This window comes from Varroa jacobsoni, unplaced genomic scaffold (genome assembly GCF_002532875.2).
Source record: "Varroa jacobsoni isolate VJ856 unplaced genomic scaffold, vjacob_1.0 scaffold_418, whole genome shotgun sequence".
Lineage (NCBI taxonomy): Eukaryota > Metazoa > Arthropoda > Arachnida > Mesostigmata > Varroidae > Varroa > Varroa jacobsoni.
Window position 1 is genome coordinate 32,333 of NW_019213320.1, and position 27,972 is coordinate 60,304.

At 42.3% G+C, this 27,972-nt stretch overlaps 1 protein-coding gene across 10 annotated transcripts; it reads right to left on the bottom strand.

Moving 5' to 3' along the window:
* Positions 1–737: 737 nt before the first annotated feature.
* Positions 738–27,962, bottom strand: Lnk (SH2B adapter-like protein Lnk). 10 transcript variants are annotated; one of them, XM_086968227.1, is made up of 13 exons: positions 27,680–27,962; positions 26,883–27,568; positions 18,202–26,517; positions 10,459–10,776; positions 9,714–10,069; positions 9,103–9,429; positions 8,380–8,462; positions 7,516–7,874; positions 6,867–7,382; positions 6,565–6,673; positions 6,068–6,297; positions 4,470–4,598; positions 738–4,174 (listed from the first exon to the last, which is right to left on the bottom strand). In XM_086968227.1, exons 4-13 carry the CDS (start codon positions 10,660–10,662, stop codon positions 3,986–3,988), a joined length of 2,502 nt encoding a protein of 833 aa, XP_086824353.1. In that variant the 5' UTR covers positions 10,663–10,776; positions 18,202–26,517; positions 26,883–27,568; positions 27,680–27,962; the 3' UTR covers positions 738–3,985. The 10 variants fall into 10 exon arrangements, 8 of the variants coding, with proteins under 8 accessions (XP_086824353.1, XP_086824355.1, XP_086824357.1 ...); XM_086968229.1 differs by having other exon boundaries at positions 18,202–26,527; XR_002680211.2 differs by lacking the exons at positions 18,202–26,517; positions 26,883–27,568; positions 27,680–27,962 and adding an exon at positions 14,083–15,165 and having other exon boundaries at positions 738–3,281; positions 3,864–4,174.
* Positions 27,963–27,972: the final 10 nt, after the last annotated feature.

Sequence of the window (27,972 nt, forward strand, 5' to 3'; positions counted from 1 at the left end):
ATCATAGCCTTAACCGAAATTCAAGATACGGATTCTGCAGCTCGATAAGCTTTACTTGAGTCGCGTGCGACGATCAACGCGGATAAGTGAAGATACTCGCGTTGTTCCAGATGAATTGCTTTCATTTGTTGTGTTTCGAAGCTCAAAATATAGAAAAGCTACGAAGGAAAAGTTGGAAAAGATTTCCGAGAACAGAGTTCCTATTCTACTTTACATATTGATGTCTTTAGTTAAACGTCGAAAGGGGAGCAAGCTATGAATGTGTAAACTCGGTTTATCACTACATTTACCTAATTTATTTAGCCAAGGTGAACAAAACCAGACATCCGTAAACTTATTTTATTATTTATATTTCTAAAACGAAGCTCCCTTTTTCATTCACACTGACAACTCGCGGTAGAGATTTTAGAAAACACTATTTTTGTTCCACGATCTAATTCGCGTTCATTTTTTCCATCGCAAAAATTAGAGCGATGATAAATGCCCCAGTAAACAACTCCACACTTCAAAGTCTACGAACACAAATACAAGTGTATCTCTAAAACAAGCAAAACGTCGCCATTGTGACTTTTTGAAGCTACCGAACGATGAACTTGTCATCAGAAGGTCCAGATATTGTATTGCATCGAACTTTAAATATATTCTACTCGTGAGGATATGAAGATTTGTCAAGCTGGTCCTAATTGCGGACTAGACAGAAATGCTACATACTAGCCACTCCGAAAGAAAAGGTCGTATTTTAATTTGAATGTGAGAACAGCGCTAGGTTGTCGCACCAGCGCCTGCCATTAGATCTTTTAGAACTTTATTTGCACTTTCCGTTCGTACTATATATTTATTTAACATCGTCATATCATCTTAGAAACTTCAAGTTACAAACGAAACATATATGTAAAGCCCAAAAAGAAATATCACACCGTCACCAACAGCGATCATTACAATGTATCTACGGTTTGAATTTAAATGATAGTATTATATATATTTTTGTGTGTGTGTGTGTTTCCTGTACATGTATAATACTTAGAAGGAACTTATTTTACTGCCGATACACTTGCGCCGTGTTTTGCGTAAGGCAATGTTAAATAATAAATAATAATGGTAAACGTTTACACGAGTAAGCTAAATATTGAGATCATTAGGTTCTACTTTATTTACCGTTTTCGTTATCGTCGGTCGGTTAGACGAAAATAAATTGCCTTTTTATCTTACGGACCTATCTGTCCATCTGAGCAAGAAGCGTTCTCTATGGCCACACCTGAGACCATACGAACGCCCTATATTCTTCTCACATCTTCAAATACATGTAAGTAAACCTTCTAATCTTGCGCTTTTTTCGGGGCAACATAAAACAAGAATGAGGTCACGTAGGATGCGGCCAACGAAGATACGTTTGACTCTTCATTATTGAATTTGGGTAAAGCGAATCGTCTGTCCAAGGGAGGAGCCTTCTTAGGCTTTAACCAAGTGGGGAAGCTATTACACGGCCCAAGCTATTCGCTGCCTAGATAGTATCAGCCCCTTACTCGATTGAACCGTTCACTGTACATCAAAGACCATCTCCAGATTAAACACGAATCCTTTGCTCAACAATGGCTCGCTGTTAGCGGGATAAATATAAGCGTATTGCGGGCAGTATCATCTGTCTAGAAATCGAGGAGTAGTATTCCTTACTCAAATCTGCATTAGGTTAACAAACCCATTACCGTTGGGAGGAAACTGATAGCATTTGGTCCCCGATTTGTTTGGCTTTATGAGTGTGTGACAACAAAAGCCCAATTTTCACCAAGGTACAGGCTGAGTAAAATAGAGGGCTGAATGTCTTCTTTTTTTGCTTAACTTAGGTATTTGTTAGTGTCCTTAAAGTTAATTCAAGCAAAAATCGAGGCATTTTAGTCCGGACGTTCACTCCAGCCATTGGCTAGAAAATATGCTTTTAAAAAACAACCACCCACCCACCCACCCACCCACCGGGACATATCACTTTACGCATGATAATGAAAATCATACCAATATGGTTGTATATTGTAAACTGCGGTCTGCGTGGACATCACGTGTTGCATAATTGGTACGTCGTCAGCGTCACACCCTATATATCTATATAATCTTTAGCTGATCCTTGATTTTCAACGTAAATATTTCTACATGAAACGGTTTGAGCTGCTATCGTACGCCACCGTAGGTGACCGTATCCATCGTGCTCAGTAACAATAGAGTTTCGTTCGTCTTATAAGAATAGATGTGTATGAGTACAGTAATAAATACGACGTACTATCATCATATTTTACTTTTTCAGGCCACGTAGGCCTGCTCATAACGATTATCGGTACTAGTGATCTCTTAATTTCAACACTCACTCACATCATTCAGGCAATCCTGTAGGAATATTTTTAGTAGGGCTTGTTATTTGAATGCAGCAATATGTATGTATAAATATTTACACAGTTTGGCCGCCAGTTATATGCACAGATTAACAAAAAATATGTCCTGTTTAAATATCTGATACTATGAAATGCAATCGATCACACGTAGAAAAGACGCTTATTTCGTTGTGACGTCCAATCGCAGTATTCTTATGGTGGGGAGAGATCGAAAACGACGCGAAGCAGTACTCTGTTCCCGCACGGCTCCGGCCTCTCGATGACGCTGAGGATCGCAATTATATATCAGCACATGAGGTAGCACTTGAGAATAGCACATAATTAAGTTGTGTGCGATTTTTCCGCTAAATAAATTGGTATAGTTTCTGATGTGTGCACACGCACACCGGCAGGCCCGCAGGCTCATATAGTAACAGATTCATTCGTTCCCTCACTCACAAAGAGGTGCACGAGACAGAAACAACCCAGTCACACGAGTTTTTTGACACGAACGGTTAAAATGGCCTACCTAGAGATTAGAACCAAATAATGGCAACGACAATCACGAATAAAGTAACCTTACTGAGACAATCCGTTGTGGCTATAACTAAGACTGCCAGCATCGATTTCTCGGCTTTACTAGTTCGTTACGAGTAGGGAATCGCTTCATCTTCTGAAAGCATAGGCCTAATCAGATTTTAGAGCACCGTAGATAGTAAATTTTGAGACGGCAGATCAAAGCCTTTCTGATCCATGTAATTGTTCGCCAGTGTTGATATAACACGTGCAATAACAATGCGTTTTACGCCGATTTCACCGAATTTTGATCTAATCCCCGTTTTATCGTTTCCAAGGCTCTACAGAGTTGGGGGAATCGTCTTCTTCTTCGTTATCTGAGTCTCTATGCACGACGATGATATACTCCTATGCAAAAAAAAAAAAACAAGAAAGACAAACGTAAATTGCTCACGAAGTCCTAGGGAAAGTTTTACAGCTACCCAGTCAATTTGGCAATATAGAATAAATGAAATGGTGCAAAATCGGTGGTCTATTTGATTTTGCTATTATTGGCATTTACTAATATATGCCTAGAAGAAGGCAATGATCGACTGCGTATTTGAAAGGATATCATTTATTCTAGATAAACCCTTATCCACTTTGCCTGAAGCGCATAACCCTTGGACTAATCTTGCCAACTGCAAACTACTAACAAGGTTTGACCGTCCCGTATAAAGTCGATATTTTCCTCGGAATCACAAAACTCGTTTGGAAAAGAGGGTACGTACTTTGGTGACCTATTTGAACAACGTAACGCGTAGCTTCTCGTAACTCGTGCTCATATAATGATCAATATTTCATATCGGAACTTGATTTTCTTCACTTCGTTGACACTAGCTACTGTTTATAGGCCTATGCTGTAACAGGGTTGAGCCTAATCCTGCTTGTTTGTACTTCCTTCCCGACTCCCACGTCAGTTTAACAATGAATGCAACACAAAAGGCTCACACATTAAATTAGTATATGGAAGAAGAACAACGCATTTTTGGTAACCGTATTTTGCACGTAGTTTTCAACTTTGATGAGAGCACACCTCGCTCTTACGCCTCCATCTAGCAAAATCCCTTGTTTCAGACAAACGAATAGGTGTTTTCTACGGCGCGTCCTTTGAGCTGTCCGGAAGAGGAGTTCTGCTGGGTTCCGACTGTCCCGGTGACACCCCCACTGACGAGGTTCTCAAGCGATACGACCCGATGGCGGACAGAACCGGCCCACGAACTCTGTAAGCTGTCGATGACTCCATGGCCTCCAGCCCCTATCTGGAGTGGCAGAGGAGAACAGCAAATGGAACATCAATGAACTTCAGTTAGATAGATGAATGAAATCGAAGATCAGATCGATTGTCTCACCAACCTAAAGCTCAGTCTCTCTTCTTTTTTTATATTTTAGCACTCACTAGCGGTGATCCTGTTCAACATGGGTTCGAACAACGTTTTCAAAATATAATACTTTATTAATAAAGTAGAAGCATTAATCGCCAGAGAGTCTTCTCAATCGAGGCCATAAAGATTAAATTAAATAATGGCAGTTATGAAAGCATATGACATCACGCACCTCAAATCCTACAGTCGCTCCACCATGCGAGTGATTTGTCGTTCCATGGCGAGAGCTCATTACATGATCTGCGTCACCTTCTAGGCTTAGGTCATGTGGCATCATGATGTCGTGACCCGTGGCAGGAGACTAACAACAAAACACAATTAGTTTAGACTTTGCAAAGGGGAAAAACACGCTTCATTGGATGCGTGTGTCTTTGTTGCTTTCCTGCATCATACATACTGACTTTCACATGGAAAATAATCTGATTAAATTGTTCATCATTTTGTGACTTGATTGATCCTATATATATATATACGTATATATATATATATACATGTATATGTATACAAAATTTTTTAAAATAAACTGTTACTAAGGAAGCATCACCCGACTACTTTTTCCTGTAATATGTACATTCGAAAAAACCCATGGTGCCGCTGCTAAGAAATTTCAGTTCTCGAAAAGGTTCGTCCAATATTGTTGAGAATTCAGCATAACCTATGTTGGAGTCGATATTGTACTATCCCACGTGCTCTTTTCATTATTGTTCCTGGTTTTCACATATATCGATTTCTATCAAACGTCCACCCACGTACCGAAATTTAGCGATATGTAAAAATTCAGGGTTGTTTCCAGTTGCAAGCCAAGTTTACCAGTTCACACAACTTTGCGATTATTAGGGTACCTCTGCTGCTGGTAAGTAAAGTTCGTTTATGGACTCGTTGTACTTGTTCTCACAGATGACCAATATTTATTCGTTGTGATACTGACATAATCTGGGCACGTGATTTAGATGAGAAGCTAAAGCTGGGCTCCGTCTAAGCATGCATCTAAGGGGTGTACGGTAGATGAAGGCTGTCAAATAGATAACCTAGAACAAACATCGTCTCACTAACGAGTCTCGCTCGCGTCTAGCCTCAATGTCACCGTGTTACTCCAAGTTCGTGTTTCTGACCTATCCGAGCTGTTGTCCATTTTAAGAAGGCTTCCATATTCTGATCTGTGCACCACAAGCTCAATTTGGGATGGCTTGCTTAGGCACTAATTGAGTGACCCTAATGGGTCGGCCCCTATAGGATTGGCCTTACTCATTTACTAAGTGATAGATAAACTGTTAAAACAGTATAGTACTTCGTTCGCTGATCGCTAACTGCGTAGATAGGGTTGATATGTATTATATATTTGTTGCGACTGTTACAAGCTTTTCCGAATCGTTCGTGATTTGCCCTTTTAGCACACTGGCTCACATCAAGACGCTTAGCGTCGCCCACGTACGATGCCATTAGCGTCTCGACATTTTTGGAGTGATGCTTAGCAATATGTCTTTTGTTTCTGTTAGCCAGAATAATGAGACATCTTACTTTTCTGCCACCATAGGTTTCCGCTACTGAGTACATCGTCTTTGAACTCGCTTTGCTTTATAACAAATGGTAGGTGTATGATCACCTATGTCCTCCATGGGACCGTTTAGCATCGTCTGTAATGAAACGACATCAATAATCGCTTGATTCCTCCTGTTGTTTGTTTAGATTTTCTCCATGGAGAGATTTAGGTTACTACGAAATACTATGCTATTATTAATATTATGAACTAATAATAGGCCAGCATCCAACCTGGGTCGGCGTATGCAGCGTTGTTGCGTTGGACGGAGGCGTCGTATGGAGAATGAACGGTTGATTGAGTACAAACTCGGTAAGGGTCACATCGGATGTTCCTCCACTCTCGAGGGGAATGGCGTGCAATCGGAAATGTTCAAGCATATCGAATACGCTTTGGAACCATAGGTGCTGTACATGACACTGGCCCTCGCCGTTGATCGTCATACGTAAATGCTTTGCTCGACCTGTACAGTTTGGTACCGGTTGTAGCGTATACAGTCAAATACTAATCACAGTAATGGCAAGGCACGATTTTATATCGAAAAAAAGAAAAACTAGCTTCTTTTTTTGCCATAAAACAAAGTTCGAGATACACCAGCTTATTCTATATTTATAATTCACAGTGCTCATAATAGCCCACTTGCAGCGCATTTGTGGTACAACTTTTGATTAGATTGAGAAACAATCTAAATTCTATAGAAAAGAAGATTTTAGTTGGCTTCATGATTTACCTTGGAAATTAAAGGTGAGTACAAACTCTCCCTTTCGTGTTTCAGATTGTCGTACGAGGAAGAAGCCGTGAGCTGATGGTCCATCTCGTAATACCAACATGGCGGCATCCTACAATAAGAGCATGGTCAGTGCAAGCTGGTTGACAAAGCTTTCATATGGAACTCAGCGCAGCCTGCCCCATTTTCAGACGGCGTCAGATCAGGTAAGCACGAGTTAAGTTTTATAATGTACACATGATTGCAAGTTGACATGATTGCAAGCTTGCTTAAATACATAGCTATATTTCTCCTAGTTCTATTACCTGTCTGGATAGCGTGCCATGAAACCAGGGATACTCGACTAATTGAGCGGCAATGTCCCCTTCAGTATCGGTGGTCCCTGCAAAAAGAACGAGTCCTCCTTGTGCTCCAGCCCCGAGAGCTCCCTGACTTTCCGAAAGCGCTACTAGTCGACCAGACGCGTTAGTTGTAGGGCCACTTCCCGGAGGAATGGGTGTTTCCTCAAGCGGTGGTTGCCGCTTGTTTGAGGCCTGCTCGCGTAACCGGTTCAAAGTATCCGAGGCAGCAGTTGCTGAGCGTGGTCGGTGACTTCCGGTTGAATCGTGATGCGTCGCTAAATGTGGATAGCCGTCGCCACCCAAAGACGATCCTGCGAGACCTAGACCTGACATTGAACCGTCCCCAGAACCTACGCCCGCATAGAAGCGTAAACTGTTTATCCAGCCGCGCATTGCGGCCGCATCGCCAGCTTGTATAATGAACTCTTGTTGAGGTCGTAGGTTTGTTCCAGCAGTTGCTCCTCCATCAGAAGTAGAAATCTGAATAAAAATCAATTGCAAACCGAACCAAATAGCATTTCAGCGATCAATCGTTCGATTAATGTCGCTTTAGCCTAGACAAACCTAAATCCTACCTGAAAGGCCTTCAAAGGATTTCGTTACTAATACTAACTTCAGTTCTTGCAGCATTCTCGGGTTCCTTGCTTCGATTTGCTGTTACTGCACTCGCACGTGAACACCCGAGTGTCTCTGAGCGTCGACCAGCGTTAAGTGCCTGTGTCGTTGAATTGTACTGTGCACTGGCGACGGTTGTGGTCGTTACGTTAACTAAGGCCCCTGACTGTCGTTGTTGCGTAGGGACCTTTTGTTGAGACTGCTGAGAGCTGGTCGCAGATGCTGTCGCTCCTGTGGTACACCTTGCAGCTAATGCGTATCCCGCTTGGGTCGCGCGTAGGACGAATGTGTTTTCATGATCAGGCATTTCCAGCGCAGTTGTTTCACGAACTTCCGTTAGTAGCATACAAAAAACTCCTGGAGATGAACGTAAAGAATACGAACATTTTATACCTCTGGAGATATAATTCTTATTATTGTCAGTAGAAACATTTTAATCCTGAATTGTTGTGCTGCTAAATCATCACCATATTTGATGTTCGTTTCAGGAAAAAATGCAAATAAATAATTAAGCTAGGTAAATTCTTCTAGACGATGAAAACTGATGTTGTGAAAAATGGATTAAGTAACTCTAGAAAATCCGCCTAACCTAGAACTAGTTCAACCTTCGTATTAAAAATATTGTGATCTGCGTTCGGTAAAGCTGGATAGGTATTGTATGCACAGAAATACTTAGGAAAAGCAGGGCACTGGGCAACGGATGGAAAACATCGATTCGATATTTTTGACAGGCGAGACGGAATAAAAAAGTGGTCGTGGAGTGGCAAACATGTGTGAATAGAGCATGGTGTCCCTTCTCAGATATAAAGGCCACTACGTTTTGACCAATTCAATATCATCCATCTGTATAAAGTAAACGTACCTTTTTTTGCTCGGAGTGCTTTGGGAGGAACGTAAAATTCCAATAGACATCCAGCAGATATTCGTACTAGCGAGAGCCGACATCTGAAAGATACGCGTACGTCTGTTACGACCAACATCACATGAATACAACAACGACAGACGCAGCGAAGCAGCATTCCCCCTAAGAGTAACTTTTCTGTTTCCACCGTAGCTGGGAGCTATATATGTTTTACATAAATTATTTACATAAACTAATATCATCAGAAGCTACTAATAATTCACCGAAATGGCCTAGGAACAAGGTTAGTGACTGGCGGCCACAAGGTCTCTAATTCTTATTTCATTGCACGCCACATATACCTGCAGATATACTTATTAATATGATCATTAGCGATGACCATATTGTCTATGGATTATAGAGAACACTTTGTTCTTCGATAATCGCCAACGCACTGATATAATTGTTTGAATAAAAATGCAGGTTCCCTTGATACATAACTTACACTCCAGCAAAAATTCTCCGCAGTGTTAATACGTTCGTTAACGACAATTTGCTGCCATGTAGAGATGCTAAAGGGTCGGCTGCTTTTTTCCTATGACAATTATCAATAGTGCAGCTGAAACCGTTGCGCGTTAAATCTTAGTTACAGACCCGCAGTTTCTAACAATTTCATACGATCTGAAGGTAGACTGTGGAAAAGACATTTCGAAAAACAAGGGCATTATTGTATGATATACTGACCTTGTCCATTTATGGCCTCTGGGATGTGCCCCAAGACCTGCCGCTCCAGTTCCACCAATTTCATCATCGTCTGGAACAAGAAGTTCGACAACCGCCTCCTTCAAGCACTCCGCGGCGATCCGATGCTGTCGAAGACGCTCCAAACGAGAACGCACAGCTCGAGGTCCAGCAGACAAAAGTCCTCCCCCGCCGCCGCTTCCACCACTGGGGTTTGCTGCTGCTGCTGTTGCTGCTGCTGCTGGAGCAGCACCGGTCTCGCCATTAGATAGTTCTGTTCCAGGAACGGAAGTTGAAGGAGTAGCATCTTGTTCGCTTGATGCCCCAGTGCTGTGACCCCCCCCCAATCGCAGACGGAAGTCGTTAAGCCAATAATAGTGTATAAGCGTCCAGAGCAGGCGAATGTAGAGACAGAGATAAATGTTTTTTTTCGGGTTGAATCAAAGCGTGAACTTGAACCAGTCTAAAAGCAAGCTACATGATTAGTCGCTACTTCACTCTGTTTGCCCCTGTTCTTTATCTGTGAGTGCCCAAAGCAACTATAGCTATGATACGTTCTGCGTACAGGGTTCATTCCGAACTCTGTCATGGAATCAATTAATAGTGGGTAGTACCTGTTAGCATTACTGTGGTTGTTAAAGAGATTCCGACGAAGTCCACGGAATGAGATGCGCCGAAAGAAAGTTGCTGACCTACTACGGGCACGTGGAGCATCGGGCTCAACCAAGGCGGTGGATGTGAGTGCGCTTTTTGATGCGGTTAACCCAATGTTTCCCGCCGTCGTGGTGCTACCTGTTGTAGATGTTGTCACAGCGAAAGTTGGCGTCATCGAAGAGCTGCTAATTGTGCTAGACGCGGCAGCTGGACTTGCCAACTGAACAAGAGGCTGATCACTTAGGCTAGAAGAGGTCGACGGAGACATTAACAAAGCCCCGTTTGATGAGTCGTTCGTTCCGGCAGGCACGGTCGACTGCAGAAATAGAATGCAAAACAAAGTTATTCAACAGCTTATGGGTGAGGATTGCTTTTTATCAATTCCGCACAGAAACCGTTCGAAGTACTTATTCGTGGTATATGTTATAATAAGGAATGTTTCTATATTCTGGGAATGATAGATTAGGCCCTTGTTTTATTTTAGTATTATATCTGAGGGATGGAAATGAGCAACAGATTGTGGCAGTTGTACTTAAGAACTTATTGGAGATGGTGTGAATGTTGAGAACTCGTCGTTTAATCGCTAGGTCTAGCCTATGTTGCTCATATTTCCCACATAAATTTTTCATTCCAGCGTAATGTGAAACGGATATGCATTATGTCGATAGAGAGATACTGATGCAGACGAAGTCCACAGGTATCTACCTGTTGCTGGTCCGCAAATTGTGGACCCAAGGATTCTGTCCCTTGGGATTCATTCGGTGTCACCGATATAAGCAACAAGCACGATGACCGCTTCTCGTCAACGTTATCACTAGCGACCGTTATTGTTGTCGTTGTTGTCGTTGTTGTTGCTGTTGTTAGGAGAGCAAAATAGTTGTCCCGAGGCTCACGGTCCTTTGGTGCCATGTCGTCACTTAAAACGACATCTGTCGCTTTCGTCAATCCTGGTGCATTTGAGCCTTTATCAATCCCAGGCTTCCAAACGCCGGACTCCGTTTGACCGCGACTGAGGAGAATCTCCTGAAAATTAAAATAAACAGAAATCGAACTGAAGCTGGATTGCAAATACGTACAATATTTAGCAGACTTGAGCTTTAGCTAAATAATCCCGGCTAGTCCTGATATAAGTAGCTAGCAGACGAAATATTAGTATGTTGTTGAAAGTTAGACGAAAGAGATCAAGCCTGAAGTTATATAGTCCTTGCAATGGTTGCGGTTACTTTTGATCCCTTGTATCTAGTTATAAATTCACTGGTTCTGGAAGAACATCAGGTACCTGATGTACAGTATTTTCATTTAAAACATCTTTATCTATCATTAGAAAGCAGCCAACCTTTCTTTCGAAACGCTCGCTAACGTATCAACTTATTATTGTAGCTTTGAACAACAAGATTCGTGTAACCCTATAGTCGTACTCGAAAGTTTATTGTATTTCTAAAATATTATTCGTAGAAGAGGGCTGACTGACATGAATGCTGAAAAAACGTATAGATCCAGAAGGATAAATGATCTGTTTACGTGGGGAACATGCGGGGCATTGTAAGTCTACAAAAGCAGTTTCACTATTCTAATAATGTACATTTAATTTTATGAAATTCTATTTTTGTTTTTATATATTTTCTAAAATTACAAACAAGTATGATATTATGTGGAACAGATGGGCTGTCTGGTTGAAAAAAATCGAAGAGTAAACAAAGGCCAATGGCTACCAATAGTTTGTGTAAAACGAATCTCGTTTCAGAATACCGAAGAAGGCTGGCATGAACAAGGATCCGCATTTTGTCAATGTTACTCTACATGTAGATATCATTGTGCAGCTATGATGTAGTTTTTATAATATTCGAAGAATAGAGCCTACTCGAGAGCACGTTTGACTTGATAAATCACTTAAAATAGTGCTACTTAGGAGCGAAAAGAGGATGCCAGAAGCAAGATAAGGCAGTGCTAAATACAAACAGTTAACTAATTTTCTATAGTAATAGAGAGTAAAACGTGCAAAAAAAAACTTGTAGTTCGATAGTAAGACCCGGTTCGATTCATCATACGAAAACAAAGCTCTCGCACGTATGAAAGAATAGCTTATTCTCGATAGAAGCAGCGGCTGAGTGTTCTGTAGTTCTCTGTTTCGTCACTAAAACACGCTTGCTTCTAAATCTACGCTAGAAACCTGGAGACTATCAAAGATTATTATGGTGGTGCTATCAGAACGTATAGAAATTGTACAGCGGAGGCTTTGTTTTAGCTCTCCATATCTTAGCCATTGATTTCCATGATCAGTTTACTCGTACTGACGTTCCTCTGATTAAATACGTAACCAATGTATAAAAATTAATTTATCAGCAATGCCTGATCGTCTAGGATCACCCTAATTCAAGGCTTGTGACAGTAAGGCTTGTTGAATATAAGTAGTCGACTCCATAGGCAAAATACGGCATGGCGTCGATCGGGTGATTAAAGCAATTTATTATTATGACAATAGCCAATGGTGTAGCCGAAGCCTATATAACCTGTAATGGTACATACTTTCCAGACGTACTCTTAGCTAAATTTAAGAAATATTAAAGAACAGACGTTTGCCTACCATCATTGCTGTCCTAACGCACCTTTTCGAAAAAAAAAAATATCTTGCTTATACCGAGATCTTGATTGTGTATAAAAACCTTATTTAAATGTAGGTGTGCATTTTCAAAGGCAATTAAGCCGAGAGTAAACCATAACTCGTAGAAACGTACTGCAGCGTAAGCCAGAGCAATTTAAACACTAGAAGGACAAGTTCGGCCGAACCAAAGGCCACGCTGCACTAGATGCCATTTTTGTGCTATGATATAATTATATGTCATCTGGCGCCTAAGGGCCAATGTCAGCTTTCGATAGCTTCAGCAAAGATACAATAGATATATAATTTTTGGATGTAATTAGCCATCTGAGCCTCTGACGGGTGCAGCGGGTAGATCCTTGCCCAATAAAGACAATAAACCTCGAAATATATTTCTGAATATGGCGAACTTCCTTAATATCCTACATGAGCAGATATATAATTAAACATGACATTTTTGCAAATATCAATAGGTAGAGGACAATCTTTATGGACTCCTCAATTAAAAAGTGATCTCCTATAGGTTATGCCGCGCATTGAGTATCATTATTTACTAACTACAAAGGGTGGATATGATACTTACAAGGATATAAGATTTAATGAGACTGTTTGCAATATAAATATTACGAGGGAATATATGGAGTGATAGCTTTCAGTTAAAAGGGTTTAGTGTACTGCTACTGCTGCCGCTGCTACTGCCGCTGCTGCTGCTTTAGAGAACGGGCCTCTTCTCCTAATAAGTGAAAAGCTACGAAATAGGACAAAATCTACTTCAGCAGTATTACCAGCAAAATCTCGTTTCCTCTTATTGAAGTCCACGTCGAGTGCTTGTCCTAGCCGACCGCTGTATCAGACGACTGGAGCATCAGGTAGTTGCTCGTTTTAGGGGGCAGATTAATTGATAGCTTTTGTAGTCGAGCTATTACGGGACAATGAACAGAATTCTAAAATTTAAAGTTTAAATAAGTTGAAAAAACCAAATAATGTTAATTTTCATTAGTGGCTTAGTAACGTCACTTCCCCTCGCGGTTTCGTATCGCTCCCTTTTAATAACAATGAAGCAAAATACAAGGATATATTACATTTATAATGTAGCTAAGTAGAATGAAAATGTTCACAGCTTTACGATTCGGAACTCTTGGATAAGAAACAGAAGAAAATCATTAACTAAAATAATAAACTAGATAAGAAAATATGAATATATAGAAAGAACGATAATATCTAACACAGAGTCACTACCCAGTGAAAGCAAATAACTAACATATCCCACGAGACAATTTATCTGTTTACAGAACAAACGTTTAGCACATGAGCTTAATTGAAATCGAGCAGTGATTGTTAGGAAACGTATTAGCGTCTTCTTAAAGGGTACGTATAATTGTTAGCACGTTTTAAACTTGTCAGAATCCGAACCCCCCAAGACACTCTAGTGATATTTACGGTTAAATTACTCGGCATTGAGTAAACGGCGAATATCCGTGATGCTTATAACTTAAATAATAAATGGAGGAGTTTTCTTAGTTAGTGCATACAGTATTCTTGTTTAGACAACGACAGGACTTCAGCTGATGATCGGACCCAAGACTTCCTGGTTGTATGTCTGACACGGCAAATTCGTCTGGCTCCGTTAGTATACAATAATAAAGCTTCACCGTTTTTTCCTCTCCAAATGAAACAGGAGTTGGATGAGTGACAGCGAATCAAAACAAAATCAGGGCATTCGCCCTTACCTTAAGTTTATCGACCAACAGTTGCATCTCGTCGATAGTGGGAGGTCCCGAAGAGCGTTGAACCGCACTCGCCTCCACCTGAGCGGCCAGCTGCACCGCTAATCCCTCACTCCAGCTATCAAATGATCCAGCCATCTTCGGTTTCTAGGGAAGTCCCTGCAAAGCTGCCTGTTCTCTAACACGTAAAACAGTTTCACGCAGGTGCCATCGCCATCGTGAGGGCGACGACGGTGGTATTGAGGTGATGACTCGCAGCGCACAGTGTTCGTAGCCGCGCGCGCTTGTTAGGTCTCGAATAATTGTAGAGTTGGCTAATTGTCGATAGATACGATAAATATGTCATAAGATGATAATGGCGGCCGTTTGTTGTCCACTGTGGTTCGTTGGTGTTACCACTACAACACTGAGCTTCGTTCACATTTTGATGATCTCCTGCATCTTCGTTATTTTGTTTTCTCTATTCGCCAGTGTAAAAGCCGGAAGCTTTCGCTGTTTATTGTACTACTCACTTCTTTTCATTGTTGACATGTTTACGCTGTTCCACTAGTCACGCTATTGTTTGAGAACGCAGTTACTCCGTGCGTCTGTCTGCCGGGCTGCCTCTCGCTAGTAGTAGGCGTAGCGGTAGTAGTAGTAGTAGTTGTAGTAGTAGTAGTAAACATCGGTTGTCGCAGGGACGACGACAGCGACAGCGACAGCAGCAGTAGCAGCAGCAGCAGCAGCAACAACAACAACAACAACAACAAAGCTAACAGCAATCAACAGAGCGAGCCAGGTCCTACCAGCCGGCGGAGAAGGCCCGTCTCACCAGTGGGTATTGTTCGATTTGCACGACTTCTAGTTCTGTCGTTACTGAGGATCGAGATTGCAGCGATCGGATTTGGCTGTTAGTGAAGGACACGGTGACACCACTTGAAAGATGCTCGTTGACGAGACTACTTCTTTCTCTAAGGCGCACCGCGTTGCACAGCAAAGTTGTTGCTGATTATCAACAACGAACGCCGGTGGCGACACGTCTGGCAACTGCCTACCTTCGCAGCTGCTACAAAGCCGCTGCCAGTGAGGGCGGCTGCGGCGGCAGCGGCAGCGGCGGCGGCGGCGGCGGCAGCGGCAGCGGCAGCGGCAGCGGCAGCGGCAGCGGCGGCGGCGGTGGCGGCGGCGGTGGCGGTGGCGGTGCGCTCAGCGAAAGCGCACCGACGATCTCGAAGCTAGGCCCAAAAGGATCACCTGCTTCTCATGTGGCCTCGCCAACGGAATCAACACTCGCCTTGCGCTGGTCCAGATTCCATTGCTTTTGCTGCTGCTGCGTACCATAACAACAATAACAGCAGCAGTATTATTACCTGCTGACATCAATTAGTTGGATTGCAGTAAACGGATGTTCCTATCGTAATTGTACCTACACACAGACATGCACGCGAGAGAGGGGTGGCAGAGAGGGAGGGGAAAGGTGCGGGAGAGCAGAATTAAGTCGGTGGCACTTAACCGTTCGATTACGGTGGTCTATGTAATCGTTGTGAGGTGTAATATGTTGCCGTTATTGTCGCTGGTGATGGTAATGCTTTCGACGACGCAGATGGAAAAATGCCGCCAGTGAATTATAGCGTTGTTGTTGCTGCTGGCTGCTATGAAGACTATGTGGACAACAGACGCGCTAGATCGGCCGAGTAACAACAAGACTAATGTCGCCGGCGGCGTCAGTCAGATGCGACGAGACAATCGGAAGATAATTTATCGAACTCTACGATATGGACTTGTGCTGTTATCGTATAGGTGCACGCCACATGTTTCCATCGACAAAATGGATGCTATAGAATATGCAACATTGGCGTAGCGGATCCTGTTCGCTTCCCTTGTCACCTGACTTGAGATACGTTGTTGTTCGACGGGCATTTATAGTGTTGCGGACTCATGCGCGAGAATTTACCCGCTTACCCTCACTTTCTACCTCGGCTGTCGAGTCTACCAAAAAAGTGTTTGAGGTTAGCCAAACTCCACTTGTTTGTTTTGTGTTTACGTTTAGGCGGATTTCAGTCGCTTGCCGGACCGCCACTGTCGCCCCTCGACGGACGGTCACGATATCGACAAAAGAGCAATAAATAAAACTCAATGCGTGACTAAAAGTCGCTTTGTTGTATTTGCGTTTTAGAAATATGTGTTTGCTGTTTGATGAGTCTGTCGTCGGCGTCTTCGTCGTTGTCTCGCTACGCAAATGGTTTGTTCCGGTCAGCGGCTTAGGCCAGGCGCGTGCCTGTTTACAGACAAAAGTTGAACAATGGAACCGAGCGACCAACTGACGATTCGTTGGAAAACAGGCCACCGTTCAGTAGGAAGGCCACAATCGCTACGAGGCCCATAACCACAGTCGTGCGTCCGACCAGTTGCTGCGTTTCGTAGAGACACTTTCGCTTTCGAACGCGTAACATCAACAAGCAGTTGTCGCCGCACTGCTCCTATCAATGGGCAATTGTACCAAAAACGTCAACTACCGACCGGCGGTAGCGCGAGCATGTCATCGTCCGCGTCGTTATGACCCTACATCTTTCTTTTCCTTTTGCTAGTTAACCCAAATAGGTACGAACAGATAAATGGATAGAAACGTGCTAGTGGCACTGGCGACGGCGACAGCTATAGACTGGCATGCAACGCCGTCTGTCCGGCTGGCAGATAGCGTACACTAAAGTGTACGCTGTATAACACTGGACAAGGCTGATTATAGGGTCCTAGTAACTGGGTAGAAGCGGGAGCGATCGTCGTGCTCTTGGCCAGTACGAGTACTTGTCAGCAAAGCGTGCCGTCGCGTGGAGCGATACTAACAGGGCGCTCACTACTAATAATATATTTATGCGGTGCCAACAATGTTGGCGGGTCGTTTGATATAATCAATAGTGCTCGTGTGACAATACCCCGACATTCAATAGCTGTTGCTATTTAGACGACGAAGGTAGACGTGGCGGCCACTTGAAGCCGCAGATAGCTTCAGAATTCGCTCAGCAGCAGGACCACAGACTGAACTGTTATTAGAATTATTGTTACATGTGTGTACGATCATTATTATGTTGAAACAATACAGGTGATTGTTGCCGACGCAGTGGCAACATTGTCTAGGTTCTCATCATTATGAACGATTGTAGCCATTGAAATGGTCATCACCAAAACTCTCGATATGTTTGTCTATTTTAAAGTGATGCTAACGTTACTTTATTCCGTTCACTACCGGAGCAGTAACGGCATCCGCGGCGAAGTTGGCGTACCCCCTTGGCCAGCTGCGCGCCCGCCTGATCGGAACAACGCCATCGGCGTACACCAACGGCTTCGATCTACTACTTGAACCACTGTCGTAGTAATTCGATTTGAAAAATTAGAACGTTAAGTGATAATATTAGTTAACGTCGTCGTTGGTACCATTTGACTTTGCCACTGCGATAGCCATCGTAATCAATCTGTGGCACCGAACGAGGGTACGAACAGCACAGAATCGAAATTTCGCGTTTGCACGATGCACGTTTGCACACACATAGTCGATCAGTGCAGTGTTGTGTCCCTTTCGGCCACTCGCTATGTTGATGCAACAATGTTTGGTGTTGGTATCGTCGCTGAGAACTCATAATTCATCTTCGATGGATAGAAGCTAGAGGCGCGTATGCAAGCAATGGTAGGTGGAACCTCGCTACACAGAAACTATCTGGACGCTGAAACGATGTTCGGACATTGTCGAGTTCGCGTTCGAACTGCTGATCCGCTGACCGCTAACGAACTGTTGTAATCGGTAAGCCTTCCTTTGCTGCCGTCGCCTCTGCCGACGCTCTTTGTTCTTGTTTCGCATTACTTTATCTTCTATCAACAGAGAATCGAACAAATGAGTAGGTCAGGGGATAATTGGCGTTCGTTCTGATTCGAGGACACTTCGATGTAAGCACTGCTAACATCCAGCGACGCTAGATACTGCCCCAGCAAAAATCAACACGAGTCATCTTTATCTAGCATTATCTGTAAGCACAGGGTTAGATACGGTCACTCCTATTGTTATGTCCGTCGCTGGTGTTGCTTCGCTTTCTGATGGCGTCATTCATGAATCACATTTGCCCCTGTGTTTTTTGCTCGTAGATACGCACTCACCAAGTAACAATCCGACGAAATGAGCCATCCAATCGATCCGACACTTGAATCAACGACTATAACTCTTAGTTGGTACTACTACTACGGCTCTGACTGATCGGCTCAGTTATCTGATCGACCGTTTATTACGTTCCGTCCTTTCCCTCCCTTCGGGGTTAATAGTTGTAGTAGCAGAAGCAGTAGCTGTTGCCGCTGTGGCCAGGGGCCGATTGCAATGAGCGTAACACCGTTTGGTAAGTATCGGGTCGCCACCAGGACCGTCCTGAATGGGTACACGCACTCACCCAGCAGCGGATAGATAGACAAACAAACACCACCAAAACAACATCAGTTACTGTTGTGGTAAACGATATGAACGGTGAGTTGCTACACGGGTGGGCATTTCTTAGCCACTGGCACCACCATGCACCACTAATCTAACTTGATAACAACAGGGCCTGTTGCTGCTGCTGCTGCTGCTGCTGCTGCTATGAAGAGGTGCGGCCCATGCCTGTACGTATGCACAACGTAATCAACTCCGTCGTTCGACCGAGAGCTTTACGGACTCCACCAAAACAACTACGATGACAGCGTCAGCGCTAACCGGAACAGGCGCTTAATTGCTGCTGTTATTGTTGGTGGGGCCGTATTCCCGTTAATGTATTCGAGTACTCATCAATGAAAGATGTACGAAAAGGCCAGCCGTAGAAAAACTACTAAGCCAGTACTCTTCCGTAGTAGCAGTAGCCGTAGTGATAAGTCCACCGGCAGACTGATTCAAACGGATCCTCCTCTCCTGGCGGCTATAGAAAAATCTGTCTCACGGCGATCTGCACGGTAGCCGGCGTGGCTGACGCTTAGCAAAGACATTCAAGAATATCCAGCTCTGGCTCAACTTGTGACACCACAGGCTGGCTGGGTAGCTGGCTGGCTGGCTGGCTGGCTAGATGAGTTTATTTTGTATGCGGGAGACCACACGCTGCGCACGTTGAGAGTGACGATGGTAACGGTGGCTGGCAGTGGCGGTACGTCTCTCGCGGAACGAAAGCATGGTTAACAGCGCCGCCGCTCTACGCTCGTTGGCTAGACTATATCCAGTCAGAGCACACAACAATGCTTGCTCGTGTGGCAAGCGTGTATTTTTCTGCCCGACGGAGAGCACTGCATGCAGAGATAACTCGGCAAAGACGGCTGATTCGAGCCAGACGTGTTGCCGATCACTTCTTACACAATGGCAATGGGACACACGCTATAGAGCGCTGGAGGCTGTTAGCTTGCGTTTCTGCTGCTTTGTCGTTGCGGTTTCAGCACCGTATAGCTGGAGGAACAGGACGGCCGTCGCTTCAATAACTAAACGTATTGCGACACCTCGAACGATCACATGCCCCACTAGTCAATAGAACATTTCGCTGTTTGGTTAGTGAGACCGCTGTAACTGCCACCTTCCCTAACTTTGCTGCAAAGTTCGTTTTTTCCTGTGATCGGCCGAGACCGCACATGGCAACGGACACGTACGGTAAATGGCACACTGCACAGCTCACTAGCCCACTGACTCAACTAGCCAGTCAAATAAAGTCATACGGAGAGTAAGTGTGAGTAGGACGAACGCTAAGGCAGACGTTTGCGCTCAGCTTCATTGGCGGGCAGTTCCCTTTCCTTCGAAGCAACGACGTTATTGTTTGGCGAGCAGTATCGCTTACTGGCAAGAGGGAGGGCCCCATGCAAATCTCCGGGGGCGGGCGATCCGCTGTGAACGACAGCAAACACCGAGAGGTCCATGGTGGCACCGACTAAGGGAACGGTATTTGCCTATACAATAACAGTAGCAGTTGTTCACGCGTTGAACACTGAGCGTGTGAGTGTTTTCTTTCGCTAAGTGCTGACTGGTTGTCGCTAGGCCTCTCCCCACTTCGCTGTCGCCTCTTCGTCGCGAACTCTCCTCTACAGCAGTCAGAAAACAGCGATCGGCGAGCGAGGATCAAGGGAAGCTAGCAGTCATGTTTGATGCTACTTGAAGATTCGAGGGAGCTTAAGGAAAAGACGAACGAGAGAAAGCCGGGCAGAAAACTGATGGACAGAACACATGGACTGTCACAACAGCAAACATGATTGGCAGACAGACGGACAAATCGACGAAGATGGCAAGCGTAAAGGTGATGCCAGTCGCTGTAGTAACAGACGCGCGATCAGCGATGAATCATCAACTGGTCCCGAGTGGAAGGCGAAACGTGTCATCTAAACTCGTATTTCTTTGTTTTTCGTGGGGACAGGGGATGTCTCAACGAACACTGAATTACAGATGCCCGTCACGTTGATCTTTATCATTGGGGAAAACTTCTTTGTATTGCAGCCAGCGTCACTAGCGATTTATTTGACGGAGCAGCAGACATACACTTCTAGAACAAGTTGGCTTTAGAATTAGAAAAAAAAAGATACGCTTAAATTAGTTGGGCTCATCGTTGTACTATGCTATGAGCTACATAAATTTGAGTACGATTGATCCTACGCTGATAGCAAAATTTACACCTTTTTTTCTTTATTTTTAAACGGATTTTTATGCAATACAGTGGAAAGAGAGCAGGATTATTTGCATTCTGAGCAGACGCGCCAGTCAGCACGAAAAAAGTCAGCGCGTAGCGTGGGCAACCGTGAATTAACGGTACAGCGGTAGAAGATTCATTACTATCATAGTCAAACAACATAGAATGTTCTTAAAATTGTATTTGTTATCTGCAAAAAGTTGTGTGAGATATCAATGGTGTTAGTAGTGAGGCTAGCTAGTTATAATGTTTTTTCAGGCTCGCTTGAAAATTTTCGACCATTTTTTCCTAGTTTTCAATGCCCGTACGATAAAGTAAACTCTTATGAGAAACTATCCAAAAGCGAAAGTTACCGTAAAAATAAATCGATCTATTTCGAATACGTAATTACGCCTGTCTCTATCCTAATTAGAGAAGAATATTATCCATTCGATTAGACCGTTCACATACTTACGTTAATAAGCCTTTCGCTTACGATCATCTTAACAAATAATGTATTATGATGACTGTTATCCACGACACGATTTACGTGGTAATAATAACAACATTCGGAATGTATAACATCCGCTCCTACCTGCTCACGAGCCTTACACACGCCGAATTGCAACGATTTGGTCCGAACATTGTCGTTCCGTTTTCGAATCAATTCAAATTAATTCAGGGTCGCAACCCGAGACCCATCCCAGACCCGTTTGTGTCAAAAATTGTCCACTCTGTGTGGCGCTATCGTTGTTCTTGTTGGGTTACTGTGATGCTTCTTGTCACTGGTTCCAGGTTTCCAATTGCCTGTATCCCCAGCATCGATAAGCCCGTGGAAAAAATGTGACACTAAGCTCTCGACATTTTCTTAGCCGTTAATTACCTGAAAAAGCAGTCTTGTCTCCCATCTAAATTCGAACCCGTAGCGAGCTTGTTGTATTGCGAACAAAAAAGAAAACATTTTTCCCAGAGATATCGTTTTTTTACGTTACTCCTAACTATTATAAAATTGCAGCTATACCATATCGTGAGAGTATAGTCGTGGATACCACTTTACGTTTTTGGCCTGACGGTATCTTAAAAAATCTCGAACTGTATCATTCAGCGTCGTTATTTGACGCTCGCGGCACTCTGGGGCGAATCTGCAGGTTCAACGAAGTATTATCTTTCACATAGACTGTTTTACTCGGCATTGTGAGCCACTGCAGTGAGGTCCATTGATGAACGGTAGTTTTAGAGTCTCTCTCTGTTCCTGGATCGCTGCAGCCCGCTTGGTGGTCCTATTACGGAATTTGTATTGTCTAGTACACTAATGTAACGGTTCACCGTACACATCTACCGTAATTCGTGTATATCTCTCTAACAACAGCACCAATTCTAATCTATCACCAATCTACATAAGATTACCTACATTTGAGCTGTTAAACAAAGCAAAGTTGTTCGCTGATTGAACGATACCGATCAAGTACTAACATAGCTAGTGTCAGTCATCCTGTACTTGCATGAAGCCTAACCTTTATCCGAAGATGAAGTATTCGAAGGCTGAGTCAAATGCTGTAATGCGAAAAAATTCACAGATATATTCAAATTTAGCATGTCGATCCTCTTACGACGAAAGCCTTCAAAGGGCATCGTTAGCATCTGAAAATTGTCAATAAGCTAAATGTACTTGTATACAAAGATGCACGCTCTAGCCCGAATCATAGGCTTTATTGGGAGCCTGGAACTCTGACGCTAAACAGAATTTGGCTGAGAATGGATGAAGCATTCGCACGACGTAACGGGTATAGTATGCTAATGGAAAGATTGCTTTTCGACGTAGGATAATAATAATAAACTGTAATCGTATCTCCGTTGACCGTCCGCTAACGCTATAGTTGCTTATAGAAGTTTCGGGTTTAAACATCGTATTCGAAGCTCTTACTTACGTAATCTCTCATAGAAACGTCTCACAGCCATGTCTGGACAGCTAAAACTCAGGTTTGTGTCAATGGTCTCGCATTACCTCAGCCAAAAAACCTCATTTATTTTTTTTTTTTAATTAATAATAAATAAAGGTGATGCATGGCTCCAAATGTACTTATGATTCATTTTTCCCCACTTCGGCTCGGAGAAAGTCGAATAAGCTGCTTCTGAACGGCGGCCCAGCTTGCCAGCTGCACGAAGTACGATAACGTTTTCTTCACTTACTAAATAGCACTTTTTGTACTCTACTGCTTTAAATAGCCGTCTTCTTTCATTGTTCGTACTGTGTCCCCATTCTTTTTTAATAAATCGCCAGTAAACTCGAGGAATTAGGTTGTGACTGAGCTTTTGAATGGCGTAACGAGTTGTTTTTTGCCTAATTTAAAATATGAGCTTGTAAACGTAACGTTCGCTTTATTTCTATAAGACGCACCGTATTCATTTTTGTCATGTTCACCGAAATGATTCCAAAACAGCACTAGAGACTTCAGGCTAAACGGTTTTCAGTTTTGATTTCACAGGGCGTACTCAAATCAAATTAATTTGCTTTACTTTGATCATTATCTGTATGTCTATTACGTTGTAGGGTAAGAGAAGGTTAATTCTTTCTCTGCTATTTTCTCTTTTTCACTGTTAGCCTATTTCTATATGGTAGTCGAAAAGTTCTTCCATATCTATAAATTGTGACCTTACGTCGACCTTAGAAAATGACTGACCGAAATTAAAAGAGGTACATTTTTGGCGCTTGTCCTATTCGTCGTAGCCAAAAAGTTGCGAAAACGGCATGATATATTAGTGTACTGGGAAGACTACGACCGAGAGGACTGCTCGAACAGTTTTGCTGACTTCAGTCACAAAATATTGGGCCTTCAATTGGTCATTCGAGGTCGATGGCTATATCGTATGGCAAACGACTCGTCATTTGTCTAGCAGATAAGCTGTGCATACATTTTGCACACCGGAGAGCGCCCTAGAAGGACAAAACGGCCAACGAAATCTATTCAACAGAAAGAAAAATCCGATAGAAATAACGAATGCACTGCACTGGAAATATTGTGAGAATTCCTATTGATTGGAGGGTTCTTTTACATCCGCCATATTGCCCAGACCTCGCTGCCAACCGAAATTAATAACCATACACTTGACTGTGAAGAAACTGGACTAGATTTGGCTTTTAAGACCAATCCAAAAATTTTCTGGCGGGAAAAAAATTAACAATCGGTCAATGGATGGACGAAGCCCGCGGAAAGACAGCGATAGCATATTTACCTTATAGCTAAAATTTCAACGAAATACTATGTTCGTTTTGTAGACAGAACTTGCACTCACTTATCTTTTATTGATTATCCCAGTCTAATATTATTTGTATGTGCTTTTTAATTTATATCTAGTAAAATTGCCGGTCCAACCAAATCAGTTGGGTATATCGAATTAGCTTTAGAGCAACGAAGATCGTACACATATCAAACATATAAAATTCTTTCCAAATCGTTTTGTTAGTACTCACGATTTTTGATAAATCTAACCATTTAATTTTAGTGGGTAACAAAAAAGGTACGTCCACCTAGTTCAAATAATTTAGCCCGTACAAAATTTTTATTGATCGTGAAAATCGACTTCAATGAAGTCGGGTCCATGTCAGGACGAAGTCCTGGCAATAGCAACGCGTCATGCATTGAACACATGAATATTTCCATACTTAAACTGAAGGAATTTTCCGAACAAACTGATAATACGTAAGTAATGAAGACGCGATCTTTATAAGATGAAAACAAGTGGCGCATACGGTTTGCCGCATCAACAGACCGATTAGACTATATGACAGAAAAAAAAACGCATACGTTAGTGTTCTCTTTCTAGTTCTACAAACAAATCCCAGCGCCTCATGTCCTGCATTGTGATGAGTCAAGCATAAAAATATTTTCCATAATGATGCAGAAATCTGTAGGAAGAACCTGTAGTAGTCAGAACCTTCGCTACATCTTCACTAGCAACAATTTACTTTAGCCAAAGCGCTTTAGTTGTACCAAAAACGATCTGATGAAAATTTGGCGTCGCATACGCTAACAACCCTAACGCTAACAAAATAGCGCTCGCTATAGTGTAACGTTAAGCATATTATATTATATAATATTCCCATATTAATTGCTCTGTTTGTCCAAGCGTTTCAATCCCCATTTGACAAGTAAATATCGAAAATGGAAGTCGTCCAAAAGCCAACATTACTAGTGATCCACTGTTATGGACTTATTCCGGCTTGATACAGTGATAACAAGCAATAGGTGTGCTTCTGATTGTATGTTTATATGGGTTTTGTCAAGGGCTAATTTTAAATAAGTAGCTGTCTATAATAATTCAGGTCTCGCAATTGATAGGTAGCAGAATTTCGAAATCATGCCCAAGGCTGCCTCTTGGAGCGGTTATTCTGATTCTCAGTTTGATGTCCAAAACAAGATAAAATAGTTTTGATAATATGACTTAGTAATCACACTCAACCGGACATATTCTGGATGTCCATGTATGAATGCCCTTTTTAATAAAAATGCAACATTTTATACCAGTTAAAAAAATAACATATACACGTTCTTAAAGTTAGCGGTCGAATAATTCTAAAGATCCTTCATAAGGTGTTCAACAGTGGCGTTGGATCTCATTTACTTGATACTCTTGTCCAAACTCGTAAACTTACTAACTTTTACACAGTTCAACAAAGTGCTTTGGGAGGTGGCCTATCGCTTATCCAGGTTGGCCACTACAAATGTATTGTACAATAAACAACTTTTTGTTCATATATGATCTGGTTTGTTCTTTTGATTCGATATGCAGGTGTGCTTATCTAATGATTTAAAATGATTATTATTAAAAAAATTATATGTATATAATTACGATTACGTTCACTTGACACGGTTTGCTGTTATGCCAACACGATAGAGAGAAGCTTGTGGGAAGAATGAAACAACAAACAAAGTCGAAGTTACCTTCACACTTTGATAGATTGGCGTTGACATAAGTACATAAAAAAGCGCAAGATGGATAGAGAGAGAGAGAGAGAGAAAAGATGTCTCACTTCGTAGTTAATACTTGAGAAACTCGTTTGAATATATTCATAGGTGTTGCTAGCTAATACTCTATCAGTGTCGCCTCTAGTTCGCTGAACAAACTTCTGTGTCACTATATATTTATATATGTATATAGCAACATAAAAGTCCCTTGACAGTTAAAGAGCTTTTATTCGACATTGGGAAGATACTGCGTAACGCATCATATCATTTTCGTATTTCTATAATATATTACTATGTTAGTATGTACAGACTTGAAAAATACAGAACAACACATGATTCCAATATGAGGAAGTGGATAGAACGATTTGAAACTGTTTGTGCCATATAAGTTACATAAGTTTACACAAGAGATATTTCCAGATGCCCTAGAGATGATCTAACTCTATCATGTATCACAGTTTACCTCGCATCTAGAGCACTGCATCTATTGTCAGATTCGTGAAAACGCAGATTTAATGATGAAACAGATGCACGATGATGACATCTTTGCTTAACGGGTTTGTCCATTTCCTTATCGTTTTCCTTTATCGCACCCGAAGCAAAGAAATGTTCATTAATATCCCTTAACTTTTACTTCCGATTTTCAAGTTCTGTCTTGATCGCTTCCGTTGTTGGGAAACCTTCGGCTTTCGGGCAGCAGTGGCGACTCGGCTGGGAGATACGCAAAACTATTTTCAGGTCATCATGTGTAGTCGCAGTGTTTTTTTGATGAAGGAGGTTTTGAGACGATTTAATTGTTCGAGGTTCTTCACTAGAGGATCTTCTCAAGCAATGTATTTAATACGTACTACCTGTAGAAAGCTACAAATTATGTTAGAGTGCGCAACGAAATCCGCTCCTTATTCCAATGGTCCGCCCATCTCCTGCTACTTTAACCGATCTAAAACAAAGACTCCCTTACTCTAGTGAGATTTCTTCTTAAACTGTCTGGTGATACCTGCACAGATCTGTGCATATGTTTAGAATACTGCTCAAGAGATTCATCGTACCTAACGTTTATATTCGAGTTTATAAGATACAGTTTATATTTTTATATTATTAACACGAGAAATATTTACTTTTCATTACACTGCTTTCTTATCAAGCACCTATCAAGTCTACACGCAAAAATGTTTCCTAGGTCGTTTATACAAGTTGCCGATATATATATACATACCCTTTTTCGGTTTTTCTTTTTCAGCAAGTATCATATATTACGTAAGGTTACTAAGCTTATTGCGTGTTTATTTAGAAATACACTGTATAATAACCATTCTTGTAGCACTCTATAGCTCAATTGTTTTCACAAGCGGAATCGCAAGTTCACGCCCTTAACGATTGCATTCAAACTACGAGGCGCGCGGTGGAAGAACCAAGCTAACACTTTACAATAGAGTACCAGCTTCCAAACTTGAAGTTCAATCTTAGCTTCATGTAAAACATTTAGGTATCCTGATCGCAGTTTATGACAAAAAATACACAAAGGGGCTGGATTCTGAATGGTCCATTTTGCCAGAACGGTGGAGCTTGGACTTCTTTGCGCAGTCGCCCAGTTTCAAGGTTGTTTGCATAGGCGACGGGAGTCCTTCAGCCGTCCGTCGTCACCGCTGTTTTTGCCTAACTCCCATTTACCATTGGTGCCAAAGTTTACCGACTAACCACTATGAACAATCACAACAAACCGAACGCGATTCTCGCATGAGACCCAGTGATTATTTCGCATTGTCTGAGTCCATACGGCATTATAGTTTATCGTTTATCGCATGCAGTAACAGCCCGGATATGTTAAGAAGTAAGTTGCATTTTCCTCTTGCTTCGCGTGCCACTAACTTCCTTTCGTAAAAATTTACCACTGTGCCTTCACTGCAATTTATATACATTTGTTAAAAAATCCGTTACATGACACTGTTTTTGTACAAGGATTCTTACTTGTGTTTTAAGATTATCTTACATCGTCTTCAGAAATATACATACAAGTGCGATCCTAAGGCCTTAGTCATCGATGTAACTGCAATTCGGCATGCCTTCATTTTTTAGGTTTGATTAAGGAAATTGCTCAAGGAAAACAATTTTGAATATGTAACATTACAATCATATAATAAATAGATTGACGAATGAACATGGGATGGAATAAACAGTGCAGGTTGACCATAACCCACGTGCATTTTTGCATGCTGAAAATTCAGCACGCACTGCCATGACAGTCTTAGGCCCATATCATTAGCCCCCAAACGTACATATGCAGACAGATGGATTATGTGTATATA